We start from the raw sequence: 24,519 nt of genomic DNA on the forward strand, positions 1-24,519 counted from the left end.
GTTTGGAATGACGATTAGACAAATACCATTGCGGTTGCTTTTCTACACAAACAATCATTATTAAACAATCGATCGATCGTATCGATCTTTTTCGCAAACCAATTTCCTCTTACGTTAACTGAATTAAATAAAAGCCAGTATCAATTTTACACATTTATAGTTACATTTAAAATGTTTCTAAGTTTTATTTGACTAGTTCCATTGCATAAACATTTAATACAAGTTCATTTATGGGTTTTTTTTCTTGTGGTTTCCAATTTGTTTACTTTGTGTGTGTGTGTTTGTGTGGTTTTTGTAAAAGAACTTTCCTGGCTATAGCCTCCAATGGTCGAGTTTACCATTTGAAGTTGAAAAAATTGGTGTTTTAGTCAGTTGGGACAAGGATCCGAAGTTGAATCCTTGGCAACTTGAAGAAAGGTTTGAGCTTTTTTCGCGTTCAAATCGAAGCTCACCATTGCGGGCCATGGGCACAGGTAAAATAAGTTCCGTACGGGGCTTTGCTTTATATATAAAATTTTAGGTAAGGTAAGGAAAGGTTGGTAGGTGTAATAATAATAATCATAATAATAGAAATATAATAATTGTTAATTAACTTTAGTTCTTTAAGCATACTTATATAGTTCACACCAAAAAGTTGGAAACATTTACACTTATGTACATACATACATGCTGCACACACAATTCATTTTAATCATCTTTTAGTTTTTGGTTGTTTGTTTTTTTTTTTTTCAACTTTTGCAGTTTGTTGTTTTGTTTTTTGTAACATTCACAGACATCCAAACACTTAATAAACATTTATATTGTATAATGTATATGGGTTTTGTTTGTTTTGTTTAAATATATATATATGTATATGTAGGTATAATATGTGGTAATAGGTAATTAATTATTTAGCAAACATCGAGAAACATCTACTCCTGGGGGATGTTGTCTAAATGTTAGGTAAGTTTCGAGACTCTTTTAGCCATGGTTTGTTGTTGTTTTTGTTTTTGTTTTTGGGGGATTTTGCTTGTGGGTTACATTAAAAATAAGGGTAAAAAAATTTGATTTGTTCACAAATATTATAATATTATTTAAATATGTAAATTGGTGTTTTGCTCTTCTACTTTTCTCTCTCTCTCTCTCCTCCTCTCTCGTCAATAATTCATCTGATTGATTTCTACTTTTGTTTATGGGGGGCAGAGGCGTTCAAGAGTGGGTTCTAGAACCTCCTTAGCGCCAATGTCCTTTTCAAATATAGACAAATGGCGCGGTGTATTAACTCGTATTGCTCAGAGTTCTGGACCATGCCACCTCGCTGCAGCCGCAGATTGCACACAATGCCCAGCACATCGACAAAGATTTCCGGCATCTTACATAGCTTGTCGAAGGTAACCGGCTCCTCCTGCACAATGCGCTTTATATAGCGTATGGTGTTGCAGGTGAAGCTACTATCGCTATCCTCATGATTAATATCTTGAGTTGCTTGCGGTGGAGTGTGTGTATCATCACCAATAACTAATGCCTTTGCGGGCATGCTGGTGAGCGAATAGGCCAGAGATTGCCTCAATTGTCTGACTGCATTTAAGATGGCTGTGAAACACCCGGTCCGTCCGATCCCTGCCGAACAGTGGATAACTGGCAGAGGTTGCACCGCATTAAATATATCCTGCTGATAGATTTCCATACGTTGCGCTTCCAAATGGGCATTTGGTGTGGCCGTACATTTCTCATCGTAGCTATCGAACTCTGACTCGCATTTTCCCAAATTGAGAACATGGAGACATGTATCCAACAGTGTGTTAATATCTTTTGGCGAATGATGATCTGGCCAATCGGGGTACCAATAGTGATAACAGCAAATCTTCTGCAGATAATAGCTTCTACTATGTGGCACATGTATACAATATATGAGCACAAACTTGCGGACCGAGTAGCCATTCCGTCTCACTATGCCGACATTCTTGACCAAGAAGAAACTGCTATTCGCCGGCAAGGTCTTGGCCAAATCTTCTTCGAGCGTCACCTTAACCGACTCAATGCCAATGTGATGTCTACTGTCGAGTACATCCAGTCCTCCTCCTCCTCCTCCTCTTCCCTCTTCCAGCTCAACATTGGCAGGTGTGTCCCTGCTGGCCGACATCCGCAAATGCTGCTCAAAATACTCTCGAGCCGATGCAGTTAACTTAAAGACTTCACACTTGGCGGCCACCGCGAATACTTCATTTAATTCAATGGGAAAGTATATTGCACATTTCTGGCGATTTGCTTCCGTGAAATTGGTGAGCATAATGATTTTTTGAAAGTACTGCTGGAGCATGTGCGTCTTGTCCATGTGGGGACTACTACTGCTGCCGCCGTCCACGCAGCGGCGTATATAGCGTTGAGTATTTTGATAAATCATTAGCCAAAACTCATAGATGGTATTCGGCAAAGGTCCTTGAGTAGCCACATAGCATTTTGAGACATAGTCAGGACCCTGGAGAAAGACAAAGAGTTGTGATATGAATTTAGAGCGGAATTAAGAGTAAACTCCTTACCTTGATATAATTGGCATTGATGTAGGGGGGCACATCCTCGTGGACAGCAAGGGATAAGTTGGTATTTGTTAGTTCCTCCTGACCCTGCAGACTCTTTAGCTCACTGGACTCGTTTACAAGCATCACCCGGGAATGCTCGTTGGGTAAAATCGTTTTATAGCGATTCTTAGTTTGTGATCCAAAGACCATGGGTTTCTCCTGATGATTGAGCGGCAGATCCCAGAATTCTTTGTGCAATTCGCGAAAGATGCGTTTCTGTTCGGCTTCTTCTAGCTGCAAAATGGGTTGGGCCTGTGACATACGTTTGACCACCGCTTGGTATGCCGTCAATAACTCGCTATCTTCCGAACTAGGCGGATAACAACTCGTGGGCGTGTCCGAGAGGCGTTCATTCAGCGGCACTAGGGGCTGCTGCTTGCTGGCCTGATAGCTATGATCGAATACATAGTTCAGGCGGATCAAATCCAATTGGTTTAGTGGATTGGATGCACTCTGAAGCATTTGTATGCTGGCCAAATAGATTTTAAATTCCTCGCTTGTGGTTTGAGGGGAAAGTGGGCGTGTCATGATATTGCGTACGCCCACAGCGCCGACACAAGTGCAGACGGCGGGCTCAAGGGCAGTAGTATTCTCTGGAGGATTACTGGGCTGCAGATCTGATGCAGAGCCAAAGCAGACCTGTCCAAAGAATTGCTTATTGACCTTGTTGGTATTGAGGTTCTCGGTGCTAAAGAATTTCCGTTGTGCCTGTGTGGAGGCGGCGCAACTGCACACCACAGACACCTTAGGGTGCACCACATCCTGTGTGGCCATGCTGCTGCTGTTGTGGTGGGTTGTGGTGTTTAGGTCGCCTCCTCCAAGTATGCTGCCCATATTGAGGGTCAAGCTTTGATTGGAGCCCCGTCTTTCAAGTAAACCTCGTTTTGGAGTGGGCACATTGGATACCGAAGCCGATCCTGAGCCAGAACCCGTCGAATTGGTGCGCATGCCCAGCCTGTGATATTTATCAGCAGTCAGCATCAGGGAGGAGTTTAAATCGCCGCAGGATGTTGTAGTATGACCCTTGAGGGTGATGCTGTGATTCGATCCACGCCGCCGAAACAGACCCTGACGACTGCCCTGGCTGGTCAAATGGTGATGCGATTGCTGATGACTTGGACCCGCGGGGAGCTGAGTGGCCTCCAAATTGCAACTAGACTTGGAGTTAAGAATGGAGCCCAAACTGTAATTCGAGATGCTTAGGCCACTGTTCATCAGATTGCCGCATGAGCTATGCAAATTAAGGGTCAAACTGTGATTCGATCCGCGACGCTGGAGAAGATTCATGGACGAACTGGATACTGTCGAGGTCTTCGGTATGGGCAAATCCATTGATTTCTGTTTAAATGGAGATTCTTGCTTGACAATAGTCGCCGGAGATGCAGAGTTGGTGTTTAAGTTCGAGGAGGAGAATTCTACCAGGGTCAGGCATTCGGGCAGAGTTTTTAGATTCGTGCTAGACGCATGTAGCAACTGATGCGGATGCTTGTGGGCACTACGTGGCGCCAAGTTGGCTCCCAAACCAAATTTGGAGCTGCTATCCACACTGGATGCCGATTTTAACTCCGCCGCACTCCGCTGGGGCGAGTCACTACTCAGCTCAGACGAGTCCAACGAACTTTGTGCCGTTGTGGCCACCTGATAGGGATTCTGCTTGCGATGATACGTTAGCCAATCCGACGAGTTATTCAAGCTGAGTCCTGGCGATTTACGACGCATGGATCGTCGGGGGGGAGGATTCGAGGAACTGGCCTGCAGACTGTGGAGGGATGTAGAAAGCAGACCGGAGGCGGGGGGTTGCGGCAAATGATGCGAGCTACTGCTGACAGATGGTTCCATGTCCTCGCAGCTGCCATGAGATTCAGTTATATTGTGCACCACGATGGACAACTCGGATTCGTTGGCCGCCGAATCTAAGGAGCGGGCCTTTTCTTTGGTGCTTTTAATGGTGGGAGTCTTGGGCTTGGTTAAAGGCGACACTTGATGTGTGGAGGGCTTAATCGGTACGTCGGTGATGCGAATGGTTAGATTATTCTTGTTCTTGCGATTTTTGCGACCCTCCTGGAGTTGAAGCTGGGGCATGACCAGCACAACCTCTGAAGTAGCCTGATCCTCCGAGGACGAAGGCACCTCTTCCTGTTGCACCACATGATCAATTTCGGGAAAGCGAAAAAAGTTACCATTCTTGTAGCCAGCCGAATTAATAATATTCAATGGGGATCCGGACACATTTAAATTGTTGATGGAGGTCAGAAGCTTGGGAGAATAGCCAGACGTGGCCGTGGATTCATCTTTGAAGAGAATTGTCGGTGAGTTGTGCTCACTTTTCGAGAGAAACAAACTGATATCCTGGTCGTTTTCGTCCTGAATTCCCTTGGGGATGGTGTTCTCCTTATCCTTGCCACGTTCCTCCGTGCTGCTACTGCCACTGCCGCTACCGCTACCACTACTACTACTGGTGCTGGTAATGTGGGGCGAACAAGACCTACGGTCATACAGGGAGAAACGTTTGAATCTGCGACTCAAAGTGGGAGATTGTGTTGACTGGTGGGGATTGGGTGGCGGGGGATACGCTATGGTGAATTGTTTAGGTGTATAGGAGCGGGCAGATGACTCCTCGGTATCAACTTCTCCTTTGGGCACTCCCATCAATCCCCCGCCAATGCCACCATCTGTAGTGGGTGAAGGAAACTCAAAGGAAGTCTGCATGAATTCCATGGGCGTGAAATAGGGTGTGCTTTTGTTGCTCTCCACATCCTCGCCGCTGTCGACAGTCGGGTAGTCAATTGATGCATTTTCCTTGTTGTTGTTTTTTGACTTGTCCATTATATACACACACCAACACACACATACACACCAACACCAACACACTCACACACGCCACTAGAATACAAATGCAGAAGCAAAGGCGCCCGCAGCGCCAATACCTTTGCCTTGCCCTGACCAAATTAATTTGGTTCTCTTCTTCTCACTTAAGCAACATTCCCAAAAAAAAGATTTTACTTATTTTGGTATCTTTTTTATAAATTCTCTTGTTTAAATTAACATTTAACTATATATTTCTATGAAAAACGAGCATCTTGACGGATTATTGAGTAGCAAACGCAAGTATGAGCAGCAGAGTTGCCACCCTGTCTTGGTAAATATTATGGCCCACTCACACCTGCCAGTGCAGTAATCGAACGTATTTGCAAGTCGAAATTAAATATTTTCGTTTACTGATTATGAGAGAATACAAGTATCATCATATTTATACATAAATAATAAACAAAATATGTGTATGCGCTAGAGCTATGATTTAATTGTATTTACCGCCCTCAATTTCCAAATGGATTAATTTATTTCAACAGACTTATTCGTTACTTAACCTATCACAATCAGTATTCGGAATATACAAATCTTATCATTACTAATTGGAACACAAAGTTTTGAATACTCAATTATTTCTAAAAATGTGTACAAAACACATTAAAAAAGAATAAAAGCAACTACACAAATGAACTCAAACTGACAATTTGCTTTAATAGAGGATTTTAAATGATGTATTTAGTGTTTTAATATAATATCGGTTTAGTGTGGCTGACTCAAATGTGGCTCATTTTCATGGAACGACCAATGACTTTAATTGTAATCCCATTTTGAAAATCTCGCATGGGATTTTATCACTATATATAATTTTCATTTACAGTAGCATTATTTTCAAGCACTGATTCGGCTTAATATTATCATTTTAAAAATGGCAAGCCAAAATAAATACAATTCGCATAATACATACGCTTTACTATCTATGAGTTTGGCAGTTCTGACCGTTTTCATCTCAAAATTTGGAAACATAGAATTACTTGTAACATTTAAAACTGAGAATATTTCGTTAATTTTTGATTGATTTATCGAGGCTGAAATTGAGTTCTAAGAAATTAGTTGATCGGAATGCATCCATCGACATAGCATTGAGCGATTCTGTGCCAAAAGGGCAGCAGACTCCAGTTGCAAGCGCCTAAATTTGTTCATATCGAGGTGTACCAATTCCATCGGACGAGGTTTGTCCCTGGAGGGTTGAAGTGCCCTGGACCCTATTTGGGGGCTGGATATGGAGCTGCCGCTACCAATTTGTCGTTCCAAGATGAGCTGTAAGCGTTGCTGATGATGGCCTAAATAACTTATGTCATCTGGAAAAATGCAATGCGAGGCATTGTTCGGCTGCTCGGAAAGTTGTATTTCAGGTGCAGAGACAACAATAGAAGCCGATAATCTTTTCTTCTTTACTGTCGGGGATTCCTTTGGAGTCTCATTTATTTGTATGCACTTATGAGTTAGTTTACCAGGCGGATGGGTTGAAGCACCTGCTGCCAGCTGACTTGTCCTACCCTTCTTCTGGTTGTTTGGCTTGCTCTTTTTGGGCTTGCGACCCTTTTTTGTCACCAGTTTCATTGTTTGATCTGGGCGAAATTGTTTGGGATCCACCAGGATTATGTGGGGTTTTGGTTGCTCCACATCGAATATGCTAAATCTAGTGTCCATCGGCTTAATCCTCTGACTTTGGACCTTAGTCTTAGACTGGGCTTGACTTGACTTTGGAGATTTCTTCACACGCGGTGTTATCGTCACCTTCACGTTGTACTCGGACGGAAGAGGAGCGCTAGTTTCGACGGCCGCGGCATAACTCATACTCAAAGCAGAGGAGGATGAGTTGGACACTGGCGAAGGCAACGACGAGTGGAGGTTAACCGGCGACTCTAGTTTAATGTATTCTTGTAGGTACTCCCCCAACGGTTTACGGCGCACGGGTACAAAATGACGGGTAGGATCAGCCGTTACTCCCCTTCCTCCTCTACCGCTGTTATCCCTCCCAGATGATCCATCGGTTGCATTGTTCTTTTTGCGTGTGACGGGATTCTTTCGTTTCCCACTCGCTCCCGCCGTCTTCGTTTTCGGTGCCGCCAGTTTTATGAGTTCTCGTTGCCCTACGACCTGAAATGCGTTTGGGAAAATATTACTCAACAAAGCACTGGGACATCATGACAAGACTTACTTGAAATAAGTTTTGTTTTTTATCTGGATGGTATAGTCGCTGGTAACTAAGTTTTTTTTATGGTTTCTGAATCTGTTATTTCATTCGAAAAATTTTTTGTGTGTTATTGTATCAAAATTTCTCGGAGCTACTAACTACTTATGTAGCTCATTCTCTCCTACTGACAACTAAAAAATTCTCTAATTTCGTAATTTATCTTTCATGTGTCTGGAGCATTTCGAATAATTCCAATTCGTATTATTTTTTTAATTGATATAAAAATGTTTTTCGCTAATTTACTGCAGCGTAGAATCATCCAAGGATACGGGTAAGAATTGTGAAAATTTTAAATCGTTTTCCCTTGACTTTCGCCTTTTTCTTCATCCAGATCTCTAGTCCCTAAGAGGCCTTTTGCAAGTGACTACAAGCCTGATATTTTCTTTTTTGGTGGCGGACTCTGGAAATTGCAGGGCGGCATGAAGGAAGTGGAATATTTTAAATCTGTCAATCAGAGTCTTATGTCTAAGCTACACGAGCATTTGGATAAATGCAAAAGTGCCGCCTATCTTCAGAATTGGGATGAGTTTAAGAAGACTTTGGATCATCAGGCTCTTTATAATACCTCGTGTATGAATAAGCACAAGAATGTGCTGGAAGAGTCTTACTTTATGACTGAGGTGGGTATTAATAACCAACTCTCTTTTGTTTCTTTATTTCTTCTGGGTATTATCCTTTTTTATTCAGAATGCCGATTGCATTAAAGCTATGCAGGATCGTGCCAAAAAGGAGCGTTCATCAGTAAGCGCTAAGAGCACTGAGAACGGAGAAGAACCTACAAGTGGCTCTGCTTCTTAGAAATGTTGTTTCGTTGTCGTTAATTTCAGAAAGATAAAAATAAAATTGTTAGTTCAAACAAAATAAAACGTTTAATATTTCTTTCAACGAGCTGGCAACTCTTTATCGTTAATCAGCTGAGCGAATTTACGCTAGATATTGAAATCGAAATTGGTCTGTTGCGCATAAGTCACAGTTTTATATTTATCCATATTCATAAATACTATATAAATTGGTATAAAAAGGCAGACACAACACAATGTTCTTATTGCGTCGTCTTAACCGGCAGTTATATCCCAAACAATTGCAGTAAGTTCATTAAAAATTGCATAAGATAGACAAATTCTAAAAATATATAATTTTATTTCTAGATTTTTGAAAATGTCACAGATCGGCGAACTCGGTAGTGGAGCTGGCAAGGGTGGTGGGGGCGGCGGATCCATTCGTGAAGCCGGTGGCTCCCTTGGCAAAATGGAGGCTGCCCGTGAAGAAGAGTTCTTTTACAAGCAGGTTAGTATTTCAAAAAGGCATATAAAAATATACTTCTAACACACTTTATCTTAGCAAAAGGAACAGTTGAAGAATCTGAAAACAAAAACGGATCAAAAGGCCCCAGAGACTGAAAAGAAATGAATTACAAATTCAAACAGTTAAGATTTTATATTGATTGATACTTACATATACGAATTTAGTTAAAAGAAAAAAGTGAGTTTAAATGGTGACAATTTTTTAATCCTTTTCTTGATTACCAGGCCAATTGTAGCATAAATTATAGTAGTCACCTACATATGTATTTTGAATAAACCACGCTCGTATAACGTCTTATTCTGCTTTTATGTGAATGACAAATCAGCTGGTAGATTATGAACTTGGGACCGGTTGTTTACGAAATAGTGTGGAGATCCAGAAATCTAACTGATAAGAGAAATCTGTAGACAGTGCACGGGGAATAGCAAATTGTGTTCAAAAACAGAGCTTACCAGTTTAGACAAGTGTGAGCAGCCGCATCAATCTTAAAATGGCTTCAACCATACAAAATACCGTGAAAGTGGCTCTGCGAAAACGTATGACGGAGGTAATTCAGGGAATTTCACCAGAGTCTATTGCCAAACAATCCCGAGCCGTGACATTGAAGGTGAGCCAAAAAAGACTCCACAAGGGAAGTAATCTTGATTTACTCATTCGCTCAACTATTTTTAGGTCCTTGAAAGCGAAGCCTTTCGGCAGGCCCAACGTGTGAGCATTTATTTGAGTACTACGGGTGAACTGGACACCACCGCATTACTGGTTGAAATGTTTCGGTTGGAGAAAATGGTTTTTGTGCCCACCTACCAAGGGAAGACCATGAAAATGGTTCGTTTACAGGGAATCGAAGACTTTGAGAATTTGCCACTGACCAAATGGAACATTAAGCAGCCCGATTTCAAAGAATCTCGGGAAGATTGTATGACCAATGGTCATGGAATTGATCTATTTCTAGTTCCCGGTGTCGCATTTACTCGTCAAGGATCTCGGATGGGTCATGGTATGGGCTATTATGACAAATTTCTGACTCGGCATGCGGAGAAATATCCTCAAAAAAAATCACTTATCATGGCTTTGGCATTAAATGAGCAGATCGTAGGCCCCGATGAAGTCCCCATGGAATCTCATGACATTCGTTTAAATTTTGTTATAACAGAAAAGTGATTAAATGCGTCAGCTTCTATTATAGAGATTAAAATACATAGATAAAGTTGCATAATCGAATACACACAAATCAGAATCTTTATACAAAATGCTTAGCGGACGCCGAATAAGCTTTAGATTATACAAGTCGAAAAATTACAAACACTTGATATTGTATTTTTATGCTTAAGACATTAATTGCCTAAGATCAGCCAATTTAGCCCAATTTAGTCTTATATTAGAGTTACATATATTTCTATCGTAGATAGGGAGGTCTGGAGCGAAGACCACGACCGCGAGACCTTCCCAAATAGTGTGGCGTGGAGTAATGCGACTCGCTATTGTTGAAATGCGATTCCTGATTACCGGACCGGTAAGATGATCCAGGGCCGGACTCGGACCATCCCGACGGTGATCCTATGCGCATTAGTTTCTTTTGTCTGAAACGAAAATTAAACGAATTAAATATGAAATTATATTTTAAGTTTCCCAATTCCTTTTTACCTAAAGGCAGCCGCTGCGGAAATTCGTGAGCCGCGATTACGTCCCACGCGGGAACCCCTTAGCATTGAAGGTATTTTATTATAGCCAGTGGGTCCAGTAGGTTGGGCACCACAAGTCTCCAATGCGAGAAAATCATCAACGTGCAGGGAGGGAGGTCGCGAAGTATTTGGTGGTCGGGAACGAAAGAGATCGCCACGTGACGGAGGAGGTCGAGCAAATCCACGTCCTCGTACAGCAGAGACGAACATCTTTTTCTCAGGGCGACCAGTGGTGGGTTCCACTTCAACTCGCCGAGTACGGAAACACGGAGCTGTCGGTGTCATCTCCCGGTTGGACTGTGGCGATCCGGATAGATGCAGGACACGCTTGCAATCTCCTGTGAGATTCAAATCGGGATTCAGACACACATTGGCCAAATCGGTAAGATCACAGGCGATGCGCTCGTACAGAGGTTCATTCATATCCTCAATAACCTCAATTGGCAGGGGTTCCAGCCAATAACGTGCGGTCAATTGCACATTCTCGGCGGTGGCACAAAAGCGGGTGAATATGGGCCTTGCCTCATATTGGGTAACAATGCCCTCGGCTTGCGGTAAGTAGGGCTCCACGTTAAGAGATGCCCCTCCTGCGGGCACAGCTCCCGTTGCAGTCGGATTAGTCTCAGCACCTGACTCCAATTCGCTGCTCATCTCGACCGCACTGTGTGCTGCATCCTGCTTGGACGCGTGCAATACTATAAGTTGCTTTAGATCACGCAAGGCTGCCTCATTTGCCACGGCCCTGTGCCTCTCCAAAACACTAAGAATACGGGTCAAAACCGGAGGCTTGTCCAATTCAATGTCCTGAAACTCAACCAATTGAGCTAGTTCATTGGCCCCCAGTTTTAGAGTACGTTGCGGCATAGCAGTCATGGACGGTGGAGGCTCAATTTGGGTCAGGGAGCGCAGAAGTAGAATTAGAGATTCAATATTGGCATTGTATTCCACTGTCTCATTATGCAGGATAACACGTTCCATCCACGCCTGCAGCTCGGTGATCTTTTGTTTTAGTAACTGGGCCAAATGATAAAACGTGAAACTGGAAACAAAATTAATATTAGTAAAATTTAAACAAATTCAGAATGAAATGTGTAAATTTACTCGTGCTCCGTCAGGATAACCAAATTGCGCACAGCCAGTATAGAGATGCCATGGGTAACCTCCACACTCGTCAAATTACTGAAGACCGCATCTATGACTCGGGGAATTAACTCCTTGGGCGGCAAAGCAGCAGCCAGATTAAGAGTTGGCTGTGCCATGGATTTGTGCGAAATAAGCGAAATTCCTGAATCCAGAAAACTATCCAATATACGATGCACTGCCTCTTGGCAATTTGAGACCACCTCGTTGAACTCATTTAGGGCAAGCAGCGATTGAAAGAGTTCCCAAAACTTGCCCGACAATATCGACAGCATGGAACTCTTTAACGGGGCAAAGGCACAAAGTCTCGTTGAGAAGCGTAGAAGACGCTCCAAGTTTGTAGTTGGTATGCAATTGGAGCCATGATATTCATTGCACAGCAATTCCGTTATTGTCTTTGCTATCAGTAGAGTCATATTGGGTGCCAGATCTGATAATTGCATGCACACCCGTTGCAGCAACTCCGAAAGCTGGGGGAAACTCGAAGGGGCCAAGGCCTCCACAAGCTTGGCGATTTGTCCACTCTGTGGATGCAGATGGGCAGACCAAAGCTTACGCTCGGTAATCAGGCGCTGCTTGTGCTGTTGCTGCAACTGATCACATAGAGGCTGCGGCATGGGCAATGGCAAGGGCAACAGCTCGGCCAAAAGCTTAAGACCTGCAACGAAGAACATAGCGATGTAATTCTCAGTGGAAACACGGATGTAAACAAAATAAAGTTTTTCAGACATAATTGATGTAGATATTAATAAGAAATAGTTATTAGTATGCCAAATTTGAATACTGATTGATCTGTGTAGCGTTTTATCTTATGGTCTATAAGACCCAAGTGATTATACAGATGGACATGGCTATATGCTTTATGAAATATGAAAAGCTAGACCAGAGTGGATGGAATATCCTACCTGGAATAAAATTCGCTGGTCCATCGATGTTTTTTAACACCTCACGAATCATCAGAGTCCAGAGTGACTTGTGCAAGGACTCCTCGTCCTGTTCAGTAGGCTGGGTATAAGCCAAAAGAGTTTGAACCACCTCCAGTTTACATTGCTCGACCTCGGCACCGGCCTGACAACGGGTGGGATAATAGTAAAGCAGAAAATAAACCTTTACAAGATGATCGATTGCAGTTAGGTCCTTGTAGGTGCCATCGCGACATAGTATGGCATAGGAGAGCAATTCGCGTAATATGCGCAAAGTGGGCAGCATAATCTGGCAGCAGTGGACCCCTTGGATTGTCATCAGAGCCGGAGCATGCATGCCAGGTTGCTCGAAATATGTGCAGAGCCGCTCCAGAATTTGGATCATCAGTTGTACACCATCCGCCGCATACAGTTGAAGGGAGACAAACCGATGCTTAAGCTCCTCGGTGGTAGAATGAGTACTGGACTTGACGGGCACTTTGCTAATGGAGAGAAATCGTAAGATCCGCAAAGCCATGATCAGATCTCCAGGGAATGTGGTCAAATAATCCAAAGAGCGTCCGATCACCTCCACCAGGGGCATTATGTCATCGTAGACAAACACATTGATGGCTTCCAAGGGCTTCATGTACACATACATTTCCTGTAACACAGCCGATACGGACGGTTCGAAGGTTTCATGATTTTTGGCCAGCTCCAGGATAACTCCACCATGTTCGATAAGGTAATCCAACTGCTCACAATACCGCACACAGGCATCGACCATATCTACGGCATAACTTAGGACGGGACTCTTGTATTTGGTGCCTGGCGAACTCAGCTGTCGCTGGGTCTGCAGACGTTGCTCCTTCTTAATTAAGTCCATGAAAATCTTCAGATTGTTATTTAGACCCAACACTTCCACTGTGTGTTGACGTCCCGCTGGATCGCAAGTTTGCGAGTAAATGGAATGCATGTGGGTGGCCAGTTTAATGGGATCATAGTCGGTTGAAGTGGATGAAAAGACAATAGCATCCAAGTGATAACGTGTCTGCACTTTGTAGGCAAGTTCAATGCCCAGGCGAGCCAGACGAGGCGAAACAGGACGCATAATAGGTTGCATCTGCATTTGGACGGGAGCAGGCAACACCTGAGAGGGTTGAGGTGCAGCATTCGGTTCTCCTGACTCTTCTTTAAGTGCAGAAACAGGCACATCTGTTTTATCACCGCCCTCCTTTTCCTTCTTATCGTCTTTATCCGCTGCTTCTGCTGTTGTCTCCTTAGACGCTTCTTTCTCTTCTTCAGACTTTACTTCCACTTGTTGCTGATCCTCCTTTTTCTCTTCCTTTACCTCGGCTTTAATAACTTCCTTTGGCTTTATTTCAGCTGGCACTTCATCTAATCCCAACAAAATGGATACTATTAACTGTGTCACCTCAAACGCATTGTCCACAAAGTAGTCTATGCCGACGTGAGATTTCAGCAGAGTATGCATCATATCCAAGGTGCACAAGAATGTTGTAGGCGGAAGATCTTTGGAACTGCTGAGCATCAACAACAAAGATTCAGCCAAAGAATGCTGAATAAAAAAGGATTGCAGAGCATTCCCGAAACTGCGTTGGGCGGCGGGATCGGTGATCACCTCAAACTTCTTGGACACTGGAAGAAAGCGGCGTGGCTGCAGAAAACTCAATTGACTTGCCGTCAAGGCGTCCATGACCATCTCGAAAGCATACTCAATCTTTTTACTGATCTCAGCTCGTGTCTTCATGTCATCCTCTCTCTCCCCTTCCACAAAAAGTTGGCGGCAACCATCATGCACTGTCTCCAGAGCCTCATAGAGATGTAGCTTCTTGATGATTGCCTGCAAGGCATATTTCGTTCTGGTAAGCTTGGCCGTTTTGATGGACTCCACTATCAATTGGTAGCCACTGGTTTTTGAATCAAGAAAGTGTCGGATGCCCAGTCTGGTATCCAGCATGGAATAGACAGCCTTGAGTAACTGCAGTTTAATGGATAACGCCATGTAGGGCTCCTGGTAGAGCCTAAAGACTGCCTCGAAGGGATCGAATTTGTGCTCTTTAATAAGGTAACGAATCAATTCCTCACTGCTACCCAATAGTTCTGTCATCCGGGCCCCCAGTTTTATGTGACGAATCTTAAATGCTGGCTGCGGCTGTTGACAAGCCGCCTGAAAACTTAGAGCAATTTGCAAAATGTTTGCCGCCTGACGTAAGTGCTGATCATCGTTCTTAAAGAACTGATGGAGCACAAAGTGTCTTCTTTTATGCTGCTGGGATAAATATCCCAGTTGATTGTTCAATTGTTCGCCAAGATACACAAACTGTTCTCTTTCATCCACGCTGACGGGTCCGTGCTCTTCATTAAAGGCACCCACATGCTCACAACGGGTCTGCACAGAAAGCTTCTTGAAGAGCAGACGCAATGTCTCCAACTCCTTACTGTAAAAACTGCACAAATCACCTTGATGAACCAAAAGAGGTCGCTGCCACGGTTCAAATGCGTCAATGGCAGGCGGGGCAGCTGCAGCTGCGACTTCCAGTTCGCGCTCGTACTCCGCAGCTGCTGCAGCATCGACCCCATCGTCCTCAGGCTCATCGTCATCTCCCATAATCTCATCGTCACTCAGAATGGGTTCGAATTGCTCTTGCGGAGTGCCTGATCTTTCCTCATCATCACGTTCCCGATGCAACGATTCAGATGAGTGCCTATATCCATGGGAAGAGGAAATCTTGTAGTGGGACCGCGAATCATCATCATCGTAGTCCATGGTGTCAGGCGATCTTGGTCGTGCCGGTGAATCTATGGAGGCTGGAGGAGTGCGTGGCCATTTATGTTCATCGGCATCTGAGCGGGAGCGGTCTGAGCGCTTGCGACGTGATCGGTGACTTGAATACTCGGGTGAACGTGACCAATCACGAGGGGGCTTCTCCCTAGGACTGCAAATACAATACTGTACAACTGAAAAAATCAAAAACTATTATCTTGATTCTTACCATCTGAGGTATTCTCTTTCATTGCTCTCTGAGTGGGTATGGGTACGCATGGGCGGGGGAGAATGATCCGTGGAGCGAGTGGAACGTCTCAGACGGCGCAGAAGCTGTTGCTGCTGCTCTTCTTCGGCATGTTGGTGGTAATGTTCGCGCGATAGACTATAATCCAAGTCCTCATGCTCGTAGTCACTAACACTTGCCTTATGACTCGATGCTATCATTTGTTCGCTGGGTATCGGCTCAGGCCATCCCTCGTCCTTGAGGACCTCGTCCTGCAATAACTCTTGGCACAACTCTGGCCTAGCTGGTTCACACTGCATTGTTGGACTGGCTATCGGTTCGGTCACCGAATTAGTCAAAATGCCATAGACAGCCAAAGTAATGGTACTATACCATCCTCGCAAAACCAAGCCATCTGTCGGAATCTTTTCCTGCGAGCAGTCCAAGTGTATACAATCATTTTGATTATATCGCAATATTCCCAAGTTCTCAAATGCCGATGCTCCCGGCATTCCCAAATCATTCACAAAGAACTCCAAGTCGAATTTCGAGGGATTTGTTGCTCCAAGACGAACGCCACCAGGAAAATCCGCTTGTACTCGAGCGCCCAGTGGTATAATTCTCACCTGGGTTATAAACACTGGCTTAGGAAATTGAACCAAATCCAAATTGATGTCCTAAACATAATATGCAAATGATTTGGGAGTGTCAATGATTTTTTTTAGACAAAGAAAATATTACAAACTTACGCTAACTTCTTCATGGGAAAACGTGTCAAAAAAGAGCAACTCAGCTCCATCGTCGGCTTCGGCCATCTTCATCAACAGGTAATTAAATTATTATAAAATTAAACAAATTTCGGCGTCGGCAAAATGTAAAATTTCCTGTTTGTTGGTTGAGCTGGGAAAAATATCGATGGGACCATTGAAATAATTATCGATATGCCACCGATACTAATAATGTGATATTAGTGATGCGCAGTAACTGTGACAAATAAAAATATGTATGTCATTATAAAACATGGCAAATATAATATAATAAGCAACACCATATAATATAATTTTAAAAATATATAATTTTATTTATCAACAAATGTCAAATCACTCACAAAAAAAGAACGTATTCGTATTGATTAACACACAATGTTTTTGACAGTTTCATTGCTGATGTTTTAGTAAACAAATTTGATCTCCTATTTTCAACTTTGTTGCGAAGGTGGACTTAAGTTTAAATATATGTACAAGTTTTATATTAAAATTCTTTTACATTTTGTCACTGTGGCCATTATATCGCGCTTTTTTCGTAAAATAATGAAACGGTCACACTTAATCCTTACCGGCAGCGCCAAGGCCACATTGTTCTATGCAAATAAGTTTTTTACGTTGAGAGGGAAAGTCGTGTAAGTTGGCGGTACCGACATAAAAAATAATATAAGTAAAATTGTTTATCAACGTACTTATATATATATATACATTATTAATTGGCAAAAAATATATATACATAGGTGTCACTTTGTACGATATTTTAAGACTTGTTTCTTTTGCGTTTTATTTTTCGGGTTTTGTTTTTATAACGGCACCTTGCAATAATACTTGCAATTCATCGTGCTTTTCCATTTTTCATTTTATATGTATGCAAACTAATAGAATTATGTATATTTATATTTAACTTGCAGATTTAACAAGTGAAACCACATCAATATGTTCGTTGTACGTCGTAGTGTTGCCCGCCTGTACCCCAATGGAGTCCAGTAAGTTAAAACTTTGTTGCGAATTAACATAAGTATATTATTTTTCTTCCTATTACAAAATCATTATGTACATACATTTGTATGCTCCTCATATTGGCAGCTTTTCCTCAAGCTGCGATAAGATAAACATTAATTCGATTTCCTCACATATTTTGACCCGCCCAAAATTAGCTTACTTGGTTGCGTAATCAATGAGAAAAAATGTAATGCAATACTCCATCAATATTCTCTTGCAGATTGGCTAAGATGAGCGGCAGCCAAATTGGCGATTTGGGCAGTGGCGCCGGTAAGGGAGGCGGCGGCGGTGGATCCATTCGCGAAGCCGGCGGAGCTTTTGGCAAACTGGAGGCTGCTCGCGAGGAGGAATACTTCTACAAGAAGGTAAGCAAACAAAGCCCAATTGAAATTAATCTATGCAAAGTTTTATTTATTGATAATTATCAATAGCATGGCCTGCCATTAAGCAGTTCTTGTACTCCACATTTCTGTATGCGAAAGTTAATCTCCTTGTAGTCCAATCCCCCAGATCCGAAGGCCTTCTGCAAGCGATTTGACAAAGCCCAGATTTCTTCTTTACCCTCATGATTTCTCACAATCTTCAAACCACTTGTAAACTGTAAATTTCTCTCATCCTCTATGAGCATCACCAGATTCTGATGTGTGTAGGGGGTTCTAGTGTTCCAGGCTAAAATGCTGGCTGGACTGACAAGACCGCAAAGAAGCATTCCTGTTTCACTCATAGCAGCGGCCACACACTGACTGCCCCGCTTGCCCAATACAATAAATTGATCCAAGGCCGCGCTTACATCATTCAGCTTCCAATTGCTGCCATTGTTGACCACATCCAGGGGAATGGCCATTTGCCAATCACTTGACAACGAATGGAAATACATCATTCGCTGCTTCACGCCAAGGGCATGAGGCGTCAGCGTGATGGACACAGTGCCATCCCATAGCTGGAAACTGTCGCCTGCTATGGTGAACGTGCCAAAGTCAGGATGCGGATAGGTGAACTTGTTTTCAATGCGCCACGATTGTTGGGCAGCCACATCGTAGACCACAATTCCATCTCCAATCGAATCGGCCATATACACAAAGCCCACATCACAATTGTGAGAATCCAGCTCAATGGTGGGTGTAACAAAGCGACTTACGTTCCGCTTATACAGACGCTCGGGCATTCGGTAGTGATGCACAACCTGACCGCTCTCCAAATCAATGGCATACAATTGGGGTGGACAATAGTGTACAAAGTCGATCTCTCCGCTATCGAGTACCCACATACGTCCGCACTCATCGATTTGTGTGCGATACACAGAGGTGAGGCCATTGCAGTCGGCTCCATGCGATTTGTGCCACTCGTAGCTGGGATACGCCTGCAGTAGAGTGCCGTTGGGGCGTGCCTCATTTGTCACGTAAGCAAGAGAGTAAGGGACGCCCTTGGCAAAACGTGGAATGGTCACAAAAATAGATGGTGTAGGATCCCCATCTGCAGTATAAGATAGTATTCACATTAGCAGGATTCGTTTTCACTAAGAGGACCTGTCTTCTTACGTTTATAGTACACATCCACATCGATAGGTATGACACTGTTCGGATCGTAGAGACCTTCAGACAGCACACGTTCTCTTTCACCTGGCGAGGGAAAGGCCAATTCTAAGTTTTGTGCCTCAAAGACACTCTCCATGGCCTTGTTGGGCTCCACTTCATATTGGCCAGTTGCCAAAGCAGCTGCAGAAAGAACAAGCCACAATATCGTAATCGTGTAATCCATTTTTGTTGCGGAATCCTTTCACTTTCCTTGTCACAGTCGTTAGGCGGGGCTTGGTGTGTGTGCTCTACTTAAAGTCCGAATCGAGACTAAGCCTGCGTGGCCACTAGCTGGCCCATGTCTTTCTATCACAAATCTCGGTCTCCGTCCAGCAGCAGGCTAATCGCTTTTAGCTTGTTTGTAACTGGTTTAATTGCACATAAACTTTGTGCATTGAAAACGAGTTGCTAGTGTTGGGTAATTATGCACACCAACAACGAAACGGATAAATAAGCAACACACCGAGCCTGTTCCATGACGTCAAATTAGTTCGTTGGCCTATTAAGTGCGATCAATCAGGGCAAAGCCATTATATACATTGTTTTTTTGGCTGCCATGATCCAGTTTTTGGGTACTTGAAAATTGCACGTGGCTTGGGGGTCAGTACTGAAAAGTTGCTATACCCTCTTACTAAATCATTTGGATCGATGATCAGTGTATTGTAATCAAAATCTGACCATTATATAAATTTTTGTAAATACTATGTATACGGCCAGAAAAGTTCCAGAACTTTTAAGTGCCCAATAAGAATTCTATTTCTAAATCTAAATCTCTTTTTGGGTTAGGCATAAAGTTTCTCAACTTTTTGTTCACAAGCCACAGTCGTTTATGTTAACACTGTTTTCTGAAGGCGAAAACTTCTGAACGATCTGCAAAATGATTGCAGAAACGTTATCGTACATTTGGCTTTGCGGGAGCAACAATTTTTCGTTGAATTATAAGCTTTGTCGAAAGCCACAAGAGACTGCGAAGTTGTAAACCAAGTACATCGACTTGAAGTTGTTAATCTTAAGATATAACAATCTTGAGAAATATAATAATAATTTGGTAGCGTATAGAAACTTCGGCATAACCAATCTTAACCCTGGCCTCTCTGCTCTATAATCATTGGGTAGTGATAACACTTGACGCTGACTGTGAACTTTGCGGCAAGAAAAATAATTCCAACGACAAAAATTCATGAATTTCTATGTATGAAAATATTAAGTAATCAAAAAGTAAGAGTAAAGTGAACACTTGACTAAGAATGCCAGATAATCGATGAATAAAAAAATAATAGTAAATTAAACATCATTATACGGTTTCCGCGGTGCTGATAACCAGCTCGATTTAGCAACTCTTTTACTTAGACACTCTGGTGTTGCAAGAGAATTAAACAATATTCGATTTAATTGCTTAATGAAAAGCAAGTTAATCTAACTTAGACTTTGAAGAAAAATGTATTTCAATTAGATGTTCCATGCGTAACTGAACATTTTCAAATACACTTCGATTCTGATCAATATTAATTATTGTAAATGAGATTTATCTTATTTAACTTTGTTTTATGTAACTAATTGAATGGAATTGCAAGATAATTCAAGCAAATACCAGACGATTGGTCAGATCATCATCGTTGGCAAAGAACACGCCGCTTTGAACATCAGACAAGGAGCGTCTCAGTATGCGGAAATTAACCTCATTGGCATTAAGAGTTCCCGCTGCGATTTTCTGCAGAAGCAAAAAGTGAAATATAAAAATATTGCATCTCCCAATTTCACCCGAAACTTGTTATGCATTTACCTGAAAGCGGTTGGAGAGCAGCCAGAGTTCATCTTGACCAGCAAGATTGCGTACAACTTTCATGCCGCTGACAAACTGCAAATCATTGGCATTGGCTGGCAAGTTGCCAAAATTACGGGTGGAGTAGGGGGTGTTGACATTCCAAGCGAAGAGCTTGATGGGATTGAAGGTGACGCAATACAAGTTGTTTCTGCTGTCCAAAGCGGATGCAGCACACTCGCTCTTCCGCCTACCAAGCAGAGTAAACTGATCCGCTTGAGCCTCGACGCCATTTGCCCAGTTTTGGTGATTATTGAGCACACTCAAGGGCACCGAATATTCACTTACACTGGCCAGGGGATGGAAGTATAGATTGCGTCTGTCGTGATTGATGGCAAACATGCCGTCCATAAGGATAAAACTTTCTCCTGCAATTGTGTGTTGGCCGTAGTCCGGATCGGGATACATGAAGCGATGCTCTGCACGCCACGACTGCTGAGCCTGATGATCGTATATGACCAGACCGTGATAACTAACATCGGCAATGTAGATCATAGTTTTAGCACAATTACCACGAGGCGGAGGATCCTGGACCAAAACACTGGGCGTGATAAAAAGGGAGCCGCGTGGAATATAAGTCTCATTGGGGAAACGATAGCGATGCAGCAATCTGTCTGTGTTCAGATCGAAGAGCAAGAGTTGAGGTGGACAATGTTGCTCACCACTGATTAGACCTGAATCAATGACCCACATTTGATTGCATTCGGTGATCTGGAGAAATGTTTTCCATTAGTACAGAATAAATAATTTAGAGCTGCTGATCTACTTACAGCCACTCGAAAGGCAGATGTTATTTGATCGCAATTCTCTCCGTTTCCATTGTGCCAAGCATAACTAGGATATGCCTTCAATAGTGGACCATTTCGTCCCATCTCTTGGGAGACTGTGGCCAGCGTATATGGAATTCCAGTGACAAATCTTGGAATCGTGGTAAACACTCGCACTTTGCCATTGCTCGTGTAGTGAGCCTGCACATCGATGGGTGTTCCATTTTCGGGCACTAAATTGCCAGCTGCCTCTGCATTAGCCCGATCCTGGGCAGTGGGAAAACCGTATTCCAATTGTTTCCATTGTGTCAGAGTCTCTACCTCGCGAACAGGTCGCAAGGGCGGGCGAGGGGCCATAGGTGCGGCATTATTATAAGAAGCTCCCTCGACCTGGGCAATCAGCAGCGTCAGCAGCAGCAGAGAGCCGATAACAAGTTTCAGAACTGGACGATGATGCTCCATCTCCGAGTCTAGTCGATTTGTGAATGAGGTTTGTCAACGGGAAGGCCGGCTATGAATACTTTTGTGGATCTGCTGATAAACACAAATTTTGTTTTCTTGTCTAGTTTATTAGTGCTATTGACTATTCATTAGAATAATGATTCTGTTTTGTTTGGTGTTTCTAATAATATAGTATTTGATATTTGTTCAGATGTTCTCTTGGGCGTGCTGCTTTTTAATATTATTGACCTCAATTCAAAGTTTTTCTTTCTTTATGCATATGAATATGAATCACACTTTCTTTTTGCACCTTTTTTTTTGTTTTGTTTGTTGTGCGCTCTGTTTGCTCTGGTAAATTTTAAACGAAGCCAAGTTGATGGCATACTCGCGGTCAACTATCAACTGAGCCCAGAGCCCTAACTCTGAACAGTCGGAAGCGATACCGTGACTACGCACAGAATCAGGTTCCTCCGATCGATCAACGGTTTTCCCCCAAAGCCTTTTCACTTGCCTATCGTAAGAGTCGTCGCTGCGCTGTGCTGATCAATATTTATGTTTTGTCTAAAGGCTAATTTGCAATTCGTTTTTGAATGAAGATTCTCACAGGTGCGTGCTAAAAAATAAATAAAATAAATTTGAACGAAAAATTTGTATTATTCTTTACTATTTGTATTCAATACTGCGGATATTGGGGAATTTTCGTTACGCCTTTTATAGTTTGTTGTTGTCGTAATGAACCGTAGCAGGTGACAATTATAGATAAGACTTTAGTTTACCTAATGTATAATTAACTTACTAACGAATTTTACCTAGCCCAAGCATTTTCACTTATCTATCTCATTACCTTGCAGCAAAAGGAGCAACTTGATCGCTTGAAGAACGACCAGATCCATCAGGCCGAATTCCATCATCAGCAGATTAAGGAGCATGAGGAGGCCATCCAGCGCCACAAGAACTTCTTGGACAATCTGCACAAGTAAATTTCGAATGCATCCAACTAAATATTCACTCCTAAGACACATTCAGTAACAATGCATTTTAAATTTTACAAGTTTTATAAAAAGAAGAAAACGCAAATGTGTACTTGTCCAGTTTATGCCCCTTTACTCACAAACTCGTTCCGTGTGCTTTCTAAACAGAATATACATGAATAAAATATTATACTAAAGTGCTTTAATTAAACATTAATCTTTATTAATAGGCGGGATTGATGGACTAGCGGTAAGTCTATAATTTAAGCATTTCAATGTTTCACGTGTCTCCCAACTGGTTAGATATACAACGCACATCACATCGAATCGTCTTCATCATACCCTGTGCCATTAAGTTGAGGCTTCCAATCATGTCGTATCAACAATAATAAATGTACAAAAAGAATGCTGAACCGTCACGAACATACCCTTTCTTCTGTGTATGGTGGGTTCAAAGATTAAACAAATTAAAACTAGCTTAGGCAAATTTTCATTACAGTTTATCAAACAGTTTAATAGTCAGATGTGAATATGTAATTACTGGAATATACCTCTACTGGAATAATTTGTGAGGGTATTCAAGATTTTATCCAAAAATTTTACCCAATTTGCCAAAAAAAACAAAATAACATACTCTATACCTATGACAAGTAATAAGTATAAAGAGTCATTCTAATTAATAAACAAATAAGCTGGTTTTTTTTGGCTGTTTTCAAACCGCAAATAATTGAGGAATATCGTAATACCCTATATTCCAAGAAGTTGTAATAAAGTCGCTACAAAGTGGATAACGATCAGGAAAAAGAATTACACAGACTGGTTACATCTATTTAAAGAAGTACATATTTATGCATTTGTCTGTGTATTATATTTTGTGTAAACTAATTTATGTTATTTATTAGAACGTGATATAGGGTATCAAAAAGTTCGAACCCCTCAACTATCTATGAATAAAGTGAATTTCGAATGATTGTATGAAAAAACAATTGAAGTATTAATTATATGGTTATGTCAATTGTCGCATAAATTTATAATCTATCAAAAATATATATTTTGATAGATAGTTAGTTCAGATCAAAGGAAAACAAAATTTACAAATAATCGGATTGTTCTTAAAATATATAAAAATTAAGATTTATTACTCTTCAAAATGGTCTATAAAATACGAAATGGACCTACTACATGTTAGGAAAAAATGCATCACTCAAGAAAGAGAAAAATATATTCATTTTTACGATAAAATAAACAAAATTATTACTGTACTGATTGCTTTACTAAATATAGTTAATATATAGTTAGTATAATTACCATGTTATGGTAGATCATCAGTGTAAATTATAATGGAACAAAAGTGTTTTGTACCCTTGCAAAAAGAGTATATTAATTTTAGTTAGAAGTGTGCAACGCATAGAAATAAGCATCTCCGACGATGTAAAGTATATATATTCGTGATCCGCAGGACGAGACGAGTTCATATAGCCATGTTTGTCTTTCCGTCTGGATCGACGC

General features: G+C 42.1%; 9 protein-coding genes across 9 annotated transcripts; 4 read left to right on the plus strand and 5 right to left on the minus strand.

Moving 5' to 3' along the window:
* Positions 1 to 1,084: 1,084 nt before the first annotated feature.
* Positions 1,085 to 5,670, minus strand: LOC6652177. Its single transcript, XM_002074837.4, has 2 exons — positions 2,520 to 5,670; positions 1,085 to 2,458 (listed from the first exon to the last, which is right to left on the minus strand). Exons 1-2 carry the CDS (start codon positions 5,382 to 5,384, stop codon positions 1,202 to 1,204), a joined length of 4,122 nt encoding a protein of 1,373 aa, XP_002074873.1. The 5' UTR covers positions 5,385 to 5,670; the 3' UTR covers positions 1,085 to 1,201.
* Positions 5,671 to 6,055: 385 nt separating this feature from the next.
* Positions 6,056 to 7,667, minus strand: LOC6652176. Its single transcript, XM_002074836.4, has 2 exons — positions 7,591 to 7,667; positions 6,056 to 7,529 (listed from the first exon to the last, which is right to left on the minus strand). Exon 2 carries the CDS (start codon positions 7,224 to 7,226, stop codon positions 6,468 to 6,470), a length of 759 nt encoding a protein of 252 aa, XP_002074872.1. The 5' UTR covers positions 7,227 to 7,529; positions 7,591 to 7,667; the 3' UTR covers positions 6,056 to 6,467.
* A 40-nt stretch (positions 7,668 to 7,707) lies between these two features.
* Positions 7,708 to 8,491, plus strand: LOC6652175. The gene is made up of 3 exons (XM_002074835.3): positions 7,708 to 7,897; positions 7,958 to 8,246; positions 8,314 to 8,491. Exons 1-3 carry the CDS (start codon positions 7,851 to 7,853, stop codon positions 8,422 to 8,424), a joined length of 447 nt encoding a protein of 148 aa, XP_002074871.1. The 5' UTR covers positions 7,708 to 7,850; the 3' UTR covers positions 8,425 to 8,491.
* A 116-nt stretch (positions 8,492 to 8,607) lies between these two features.
* Positions 8,608 to 9,225, plus strand: LOC6652174 (ATPase inhibitor mai-1, mitochondrial). The gene is made up of 3 exons (XM_002074834.4): positions 8,608 to 8,712; positions 8,775 to 8,913; positions 8,968 to 9,225. Exons 1-3 carry the CDS (start codon positions 8,663 to 8,665, stop codon positions 9,034 to 9,036), a joined length of 258 nt encoding a protein of 85 aa, XP_002074870.1. The 5' UTR covers positions 8,608 to 8,662; the 3' UTR covers positions 9,037 to 9,225.
* Positions 9,226 to 9,286: 61 nt separating this feature from the next.
* LOC6652173 (probable 5-formyltetrahydrofolate cyclo-ligase) lies at positions 9,287 to 10,152 on the plus strand. The gene is made up of 2 exons (XM_002074833.4): positions 9,287 to 9,538; positions 9,604 to 10,152. The coding sequence occupies exons 1-2, from the start codon at positions 9,422 to 9,424 to the stop codon at positions 10,090 to 10,092; spliced, it is 606 nt and encodes a 201-aa protein (XP_002074869.1). The 5' UTR covers positions 9,287 to 9,421; the 3' UTR covers positions 10,093 to 10,152.
* Positions 10,153 to 16,542, minus strand: LOC6652172 (protein virilizer). The gene is made up of 6 exons (XM_002074832.4): positions 16,419 to 16,542; positions 15,673 to 16,346; positions 12,659 to 15,615; positions 11,715 to 12,411; positions 10,576 to 11,652; positions 10,153 to 10,511 (listed from the first exon to the last, which is right to left on the minus strand). The coding sequence occupies exons 1-6, from the start codon at positions 16,488 to 16,490 to the stop codon at positions 10,328 to 10,330; spliced, it is 5,661 nt and encodes a 1,886-aa protein (XP_002074868.2). The 5' UTR covers positions 16,491 to 16,542; the 3' UTR covers positions 10,153 to 10,327.
* Positions 16,543 to 16,992: 450 nt separating this feature from the next.
* LOC6652144 (ATPase inhibitor A, mitochondrial) lies at positions 16,993 to 23,221 on the plus strand. Its single transcript, XM_023181058.2, has 4 exons — positions 16,993 to 17,068; positions 17,345 to 17,419; positions 17,656 to 17,800; positions 22,891 to 23,221. The coding sequence occupies exons 2-4, from the start codon at positions 17,370 to 17,372 to the stop codon at positions 23,017 to 23,019; spliced, it is 324 nt and encodes a 107-aa protein (XP_023036826.1). The 5' UTR covers positions 16,993 to 17,068; positions 17,345 to 17,369; the 3' UTR covers positions 23,020 to 23,221.
* On the minus strand, positions 17,826 to 19,379 carry LOC6652171 (protein yellow). The gene is made up of 2 exons (XM_002074831.3): positions 18,974 to 19,379; positions 17,826 to 18,908 (listed from the first exon to the last, which is right to left on the minus strand). The coding sequence occupies exons 1-2, from the start codon at positions 19,191 to 19,193 to the stop codon at positions 17,860 to 17,862; spliced, it is 1,269 nt and encodes a 422-aa protein (XP_002074867.1). The 5' UTR covers positions 19,194 to 19,379; the 3' UTR covers positions 17,826 to 17,859.
* Positions 20,431 to 22,266, minus strand: LOC6652145 (major royal jelly protein 1). The gene is made up of 3 exons (XM_002074830.4): positions 21,602 to 22,266; positions 20,793 to 21,542; positions 20,431 to 20,720 (listed from the first exon to the last, which is right to left on the minus strand). The coding sequence occupies exons 1-3, from the start codon at positions 22,058 to 22,060 to the stop codon at positions 20,589 to 20,591; spliced, it is 1,341 nt and encodes a 446-aa protein (XP_002074866.1). The 5' UTR covers positions 22,061 to 22,266; the 3' UTR covers positions 20,431 to 20,588.
* Positions 23,222 to 24,519: the final 1,298 nt, after the last annotated feature.

This window comes from Drosophila willistoni, assembly GCF_018902025.1.
Source record: "Drosophila willistoni isolate 14030-0811.24 chromosome 2L unlocalized genomic scaffold, UCI_dwil_1.1 Seg168, whole genome shotgun sequence".
Classification (NCBI taxonomy): Eukaryota; Metazoa; Arthropoda; class Insecta; order Diptera; family Drosophilidae; genus Drosophila; species Drosophila willistoni.

What these genes read in the sequence shown, in the direction of transcription:
- LOC6652177 (XM_002074837.4), bottom strand. Translation starts at nt 5,384, where the DNA reads ATGGACAAGTCAAAAAACAACAACAAGGAAAATGCATCAATTGACTAC. An exon ending in TCAATGCCAATTATATCAAG is followed by an intron (nt 2,459 to 2,519) that starts GTAAGGAGTTTA and finishes GTCTTTCTCCAG; the next exon opens with GGTCCTGACTATGTCTCAAA.
- LOC6652176 (XM_002074836.4), bottom strand. Translation starts at nt 7,226, where the DNA reads ATGAGTTATGCCGCGGCCGTCGAAACTAGCGCTCCTCTTCCGTCCGAG.
- LOC6652175 (XM_002074835.3), top strand. Translation starts at nt 7,851, where the DNA reads ATGTTTTTCGCTAATTTACTGCAGCGTAGAATCATCCAAGGATACGG. An exon ending in AGAATCATCCAAGGATACGG is followed by an intron (nt 7,898 to 7,957) that starts GTAAGAATTGTG and finishes TTCTTCATCCAG; the next exon opens with ATCTCTAGTCCCTAAGAGGC. An exon ending in AGTCTTACTTTATGACTGAG is followed by an intron (nt 8,247 to 8,313) that starts GTGGGTATTAAT and finishes TTTTTTATTCAG; the next exon opens with AATGCCGATTGCATTAAAGC.
- LOC6652174 (XM_002074834.4), top strand. Translation starts at nt 8,663, where the DNA reads ATGTTCTTATTGCGTCGTCTTAACCGGCAGTTATATCCCAAACAATTG. An exon ending in TTATATCCCAAACAATTGCA is followed by an intron (nt 8,713 to 8,774) that starts GTAAGTTCATTA and finishes TTTTATTTCTAG; the next exon opens with ATTTTTGAAAATGTCACAGA. An exon ending in AAGAGTTCTTTTACAAGCAG is followed by an intron (nt 8,914 to 8,967) that starts GTTAGTATTTCA and finishes ACTTTATCTTAG; the next exon opens with CAAAAGGAACAGTTGAAGAA.
- LOC6652173 (XM_002074833.4), top strand. Translation starts at nt 9,422, where the DNA reads ATGGCTTCAACCATACAAAATACCGTGAAAGTGGCTCTGCGAAAACGT. An exon ending in CCCGAGCCGTGACATTGAAG is followed by an intron (nt 9,539 to 9,603) that starts GTGAGCCAAAAA and finishes AACTATTTTTAG; the next exon opens with GTCCTTGAAAGCGAAGCCTT.
- LOC6652172 (XM_002074832.4), bottom strand. Translation starts at nt 16,490, where the DNA reads ATGAAGATGGCCGAAGCCGACGATGGAGCTGAGTTGCTCTTTTTTGAC. An exon ending in TTTCCCATGAAGAAGTTAGC is followed by an intron (nt 16,347 to 16,418) that starts GTAAGTTTGTAA and finishes TATTATGTTTAG; the next exon opens with GACATCAATTTGGATTTGGT. An exon ending in GAAAGAGAATACCTCAGATG is followed by an intron (nt 15,616 to 15,672) that starts GTAAGAATCAAG and finishes TTGTATTTGCAG; the next exon opens with TCCTAGGGAGAAGCCCCCTC.
- LOC6652144 (XM_023181058.2), top strand. Translation starts at nt 17,370, where the DNA reads ATGTTCGTTGTACGTCGTAGTGTTGCCCGCCTGTACCCCAATGGAGTC. An exon ending in CTGTACCCCAATGGAGTCCA is followed by an intron (nt 17,420 to 17,655) that starts GTAAGTTAAAAC and finishes ATTCTCTTGCAG; the next exon opens with ATTGGCTAAGATGAGCGGCA. An exon ending in AGGAATACTTCTACAAGAAG is followed by an intron (nt 17,801 to 22,890) that starts GTAAGCAAACAA and finishes ATTACCTTGCAG; the next exon opens with CAAAAGGAGCAACTTGATCG.
- LOC6652171 (XM_002074831.3), bottom strand. Translation starts at nt 19,193, where the DNA reads ATGGATTACACGATTACGATATTGTGGCTTGTTCTTTCTGCAGCTGCT. An exon ending in TGTGGATGTGTACTATAAAC is followed by an intron (nt 18,909 to 18,973) that starts GTAAGAAGACAG and finishes CTTATACTGCAG; the next exon opens with ATGGGGATCCTACACCATCT.
- LOC6652145 (XM_002074830.4), bottom strand. Translation starts at nt 22,060, where the DNA reads ATGGAGCATCATCGTCCAGTTCTGAAACTTGTTATCGGCTCTCTGCTG. An exon ending in CATCTGCCTTTCGAGTGGCT is followed by an intron (nt 21,543 to 21,601) that starts GTAAGTAGATCA and finishes ACATTTCTCCAG; the next exon opens with ATCACCGAATGCAATCAAAT. An exon ending in TGCTCTCCAACCGCTTTCAG is followed by an intron (nt 20,721 to 20,792) that starts GTAAATGCATAA and finishes TTGCTTCTGCAG; the next exon opens with AAAATCGCAGCGGGAACTCT.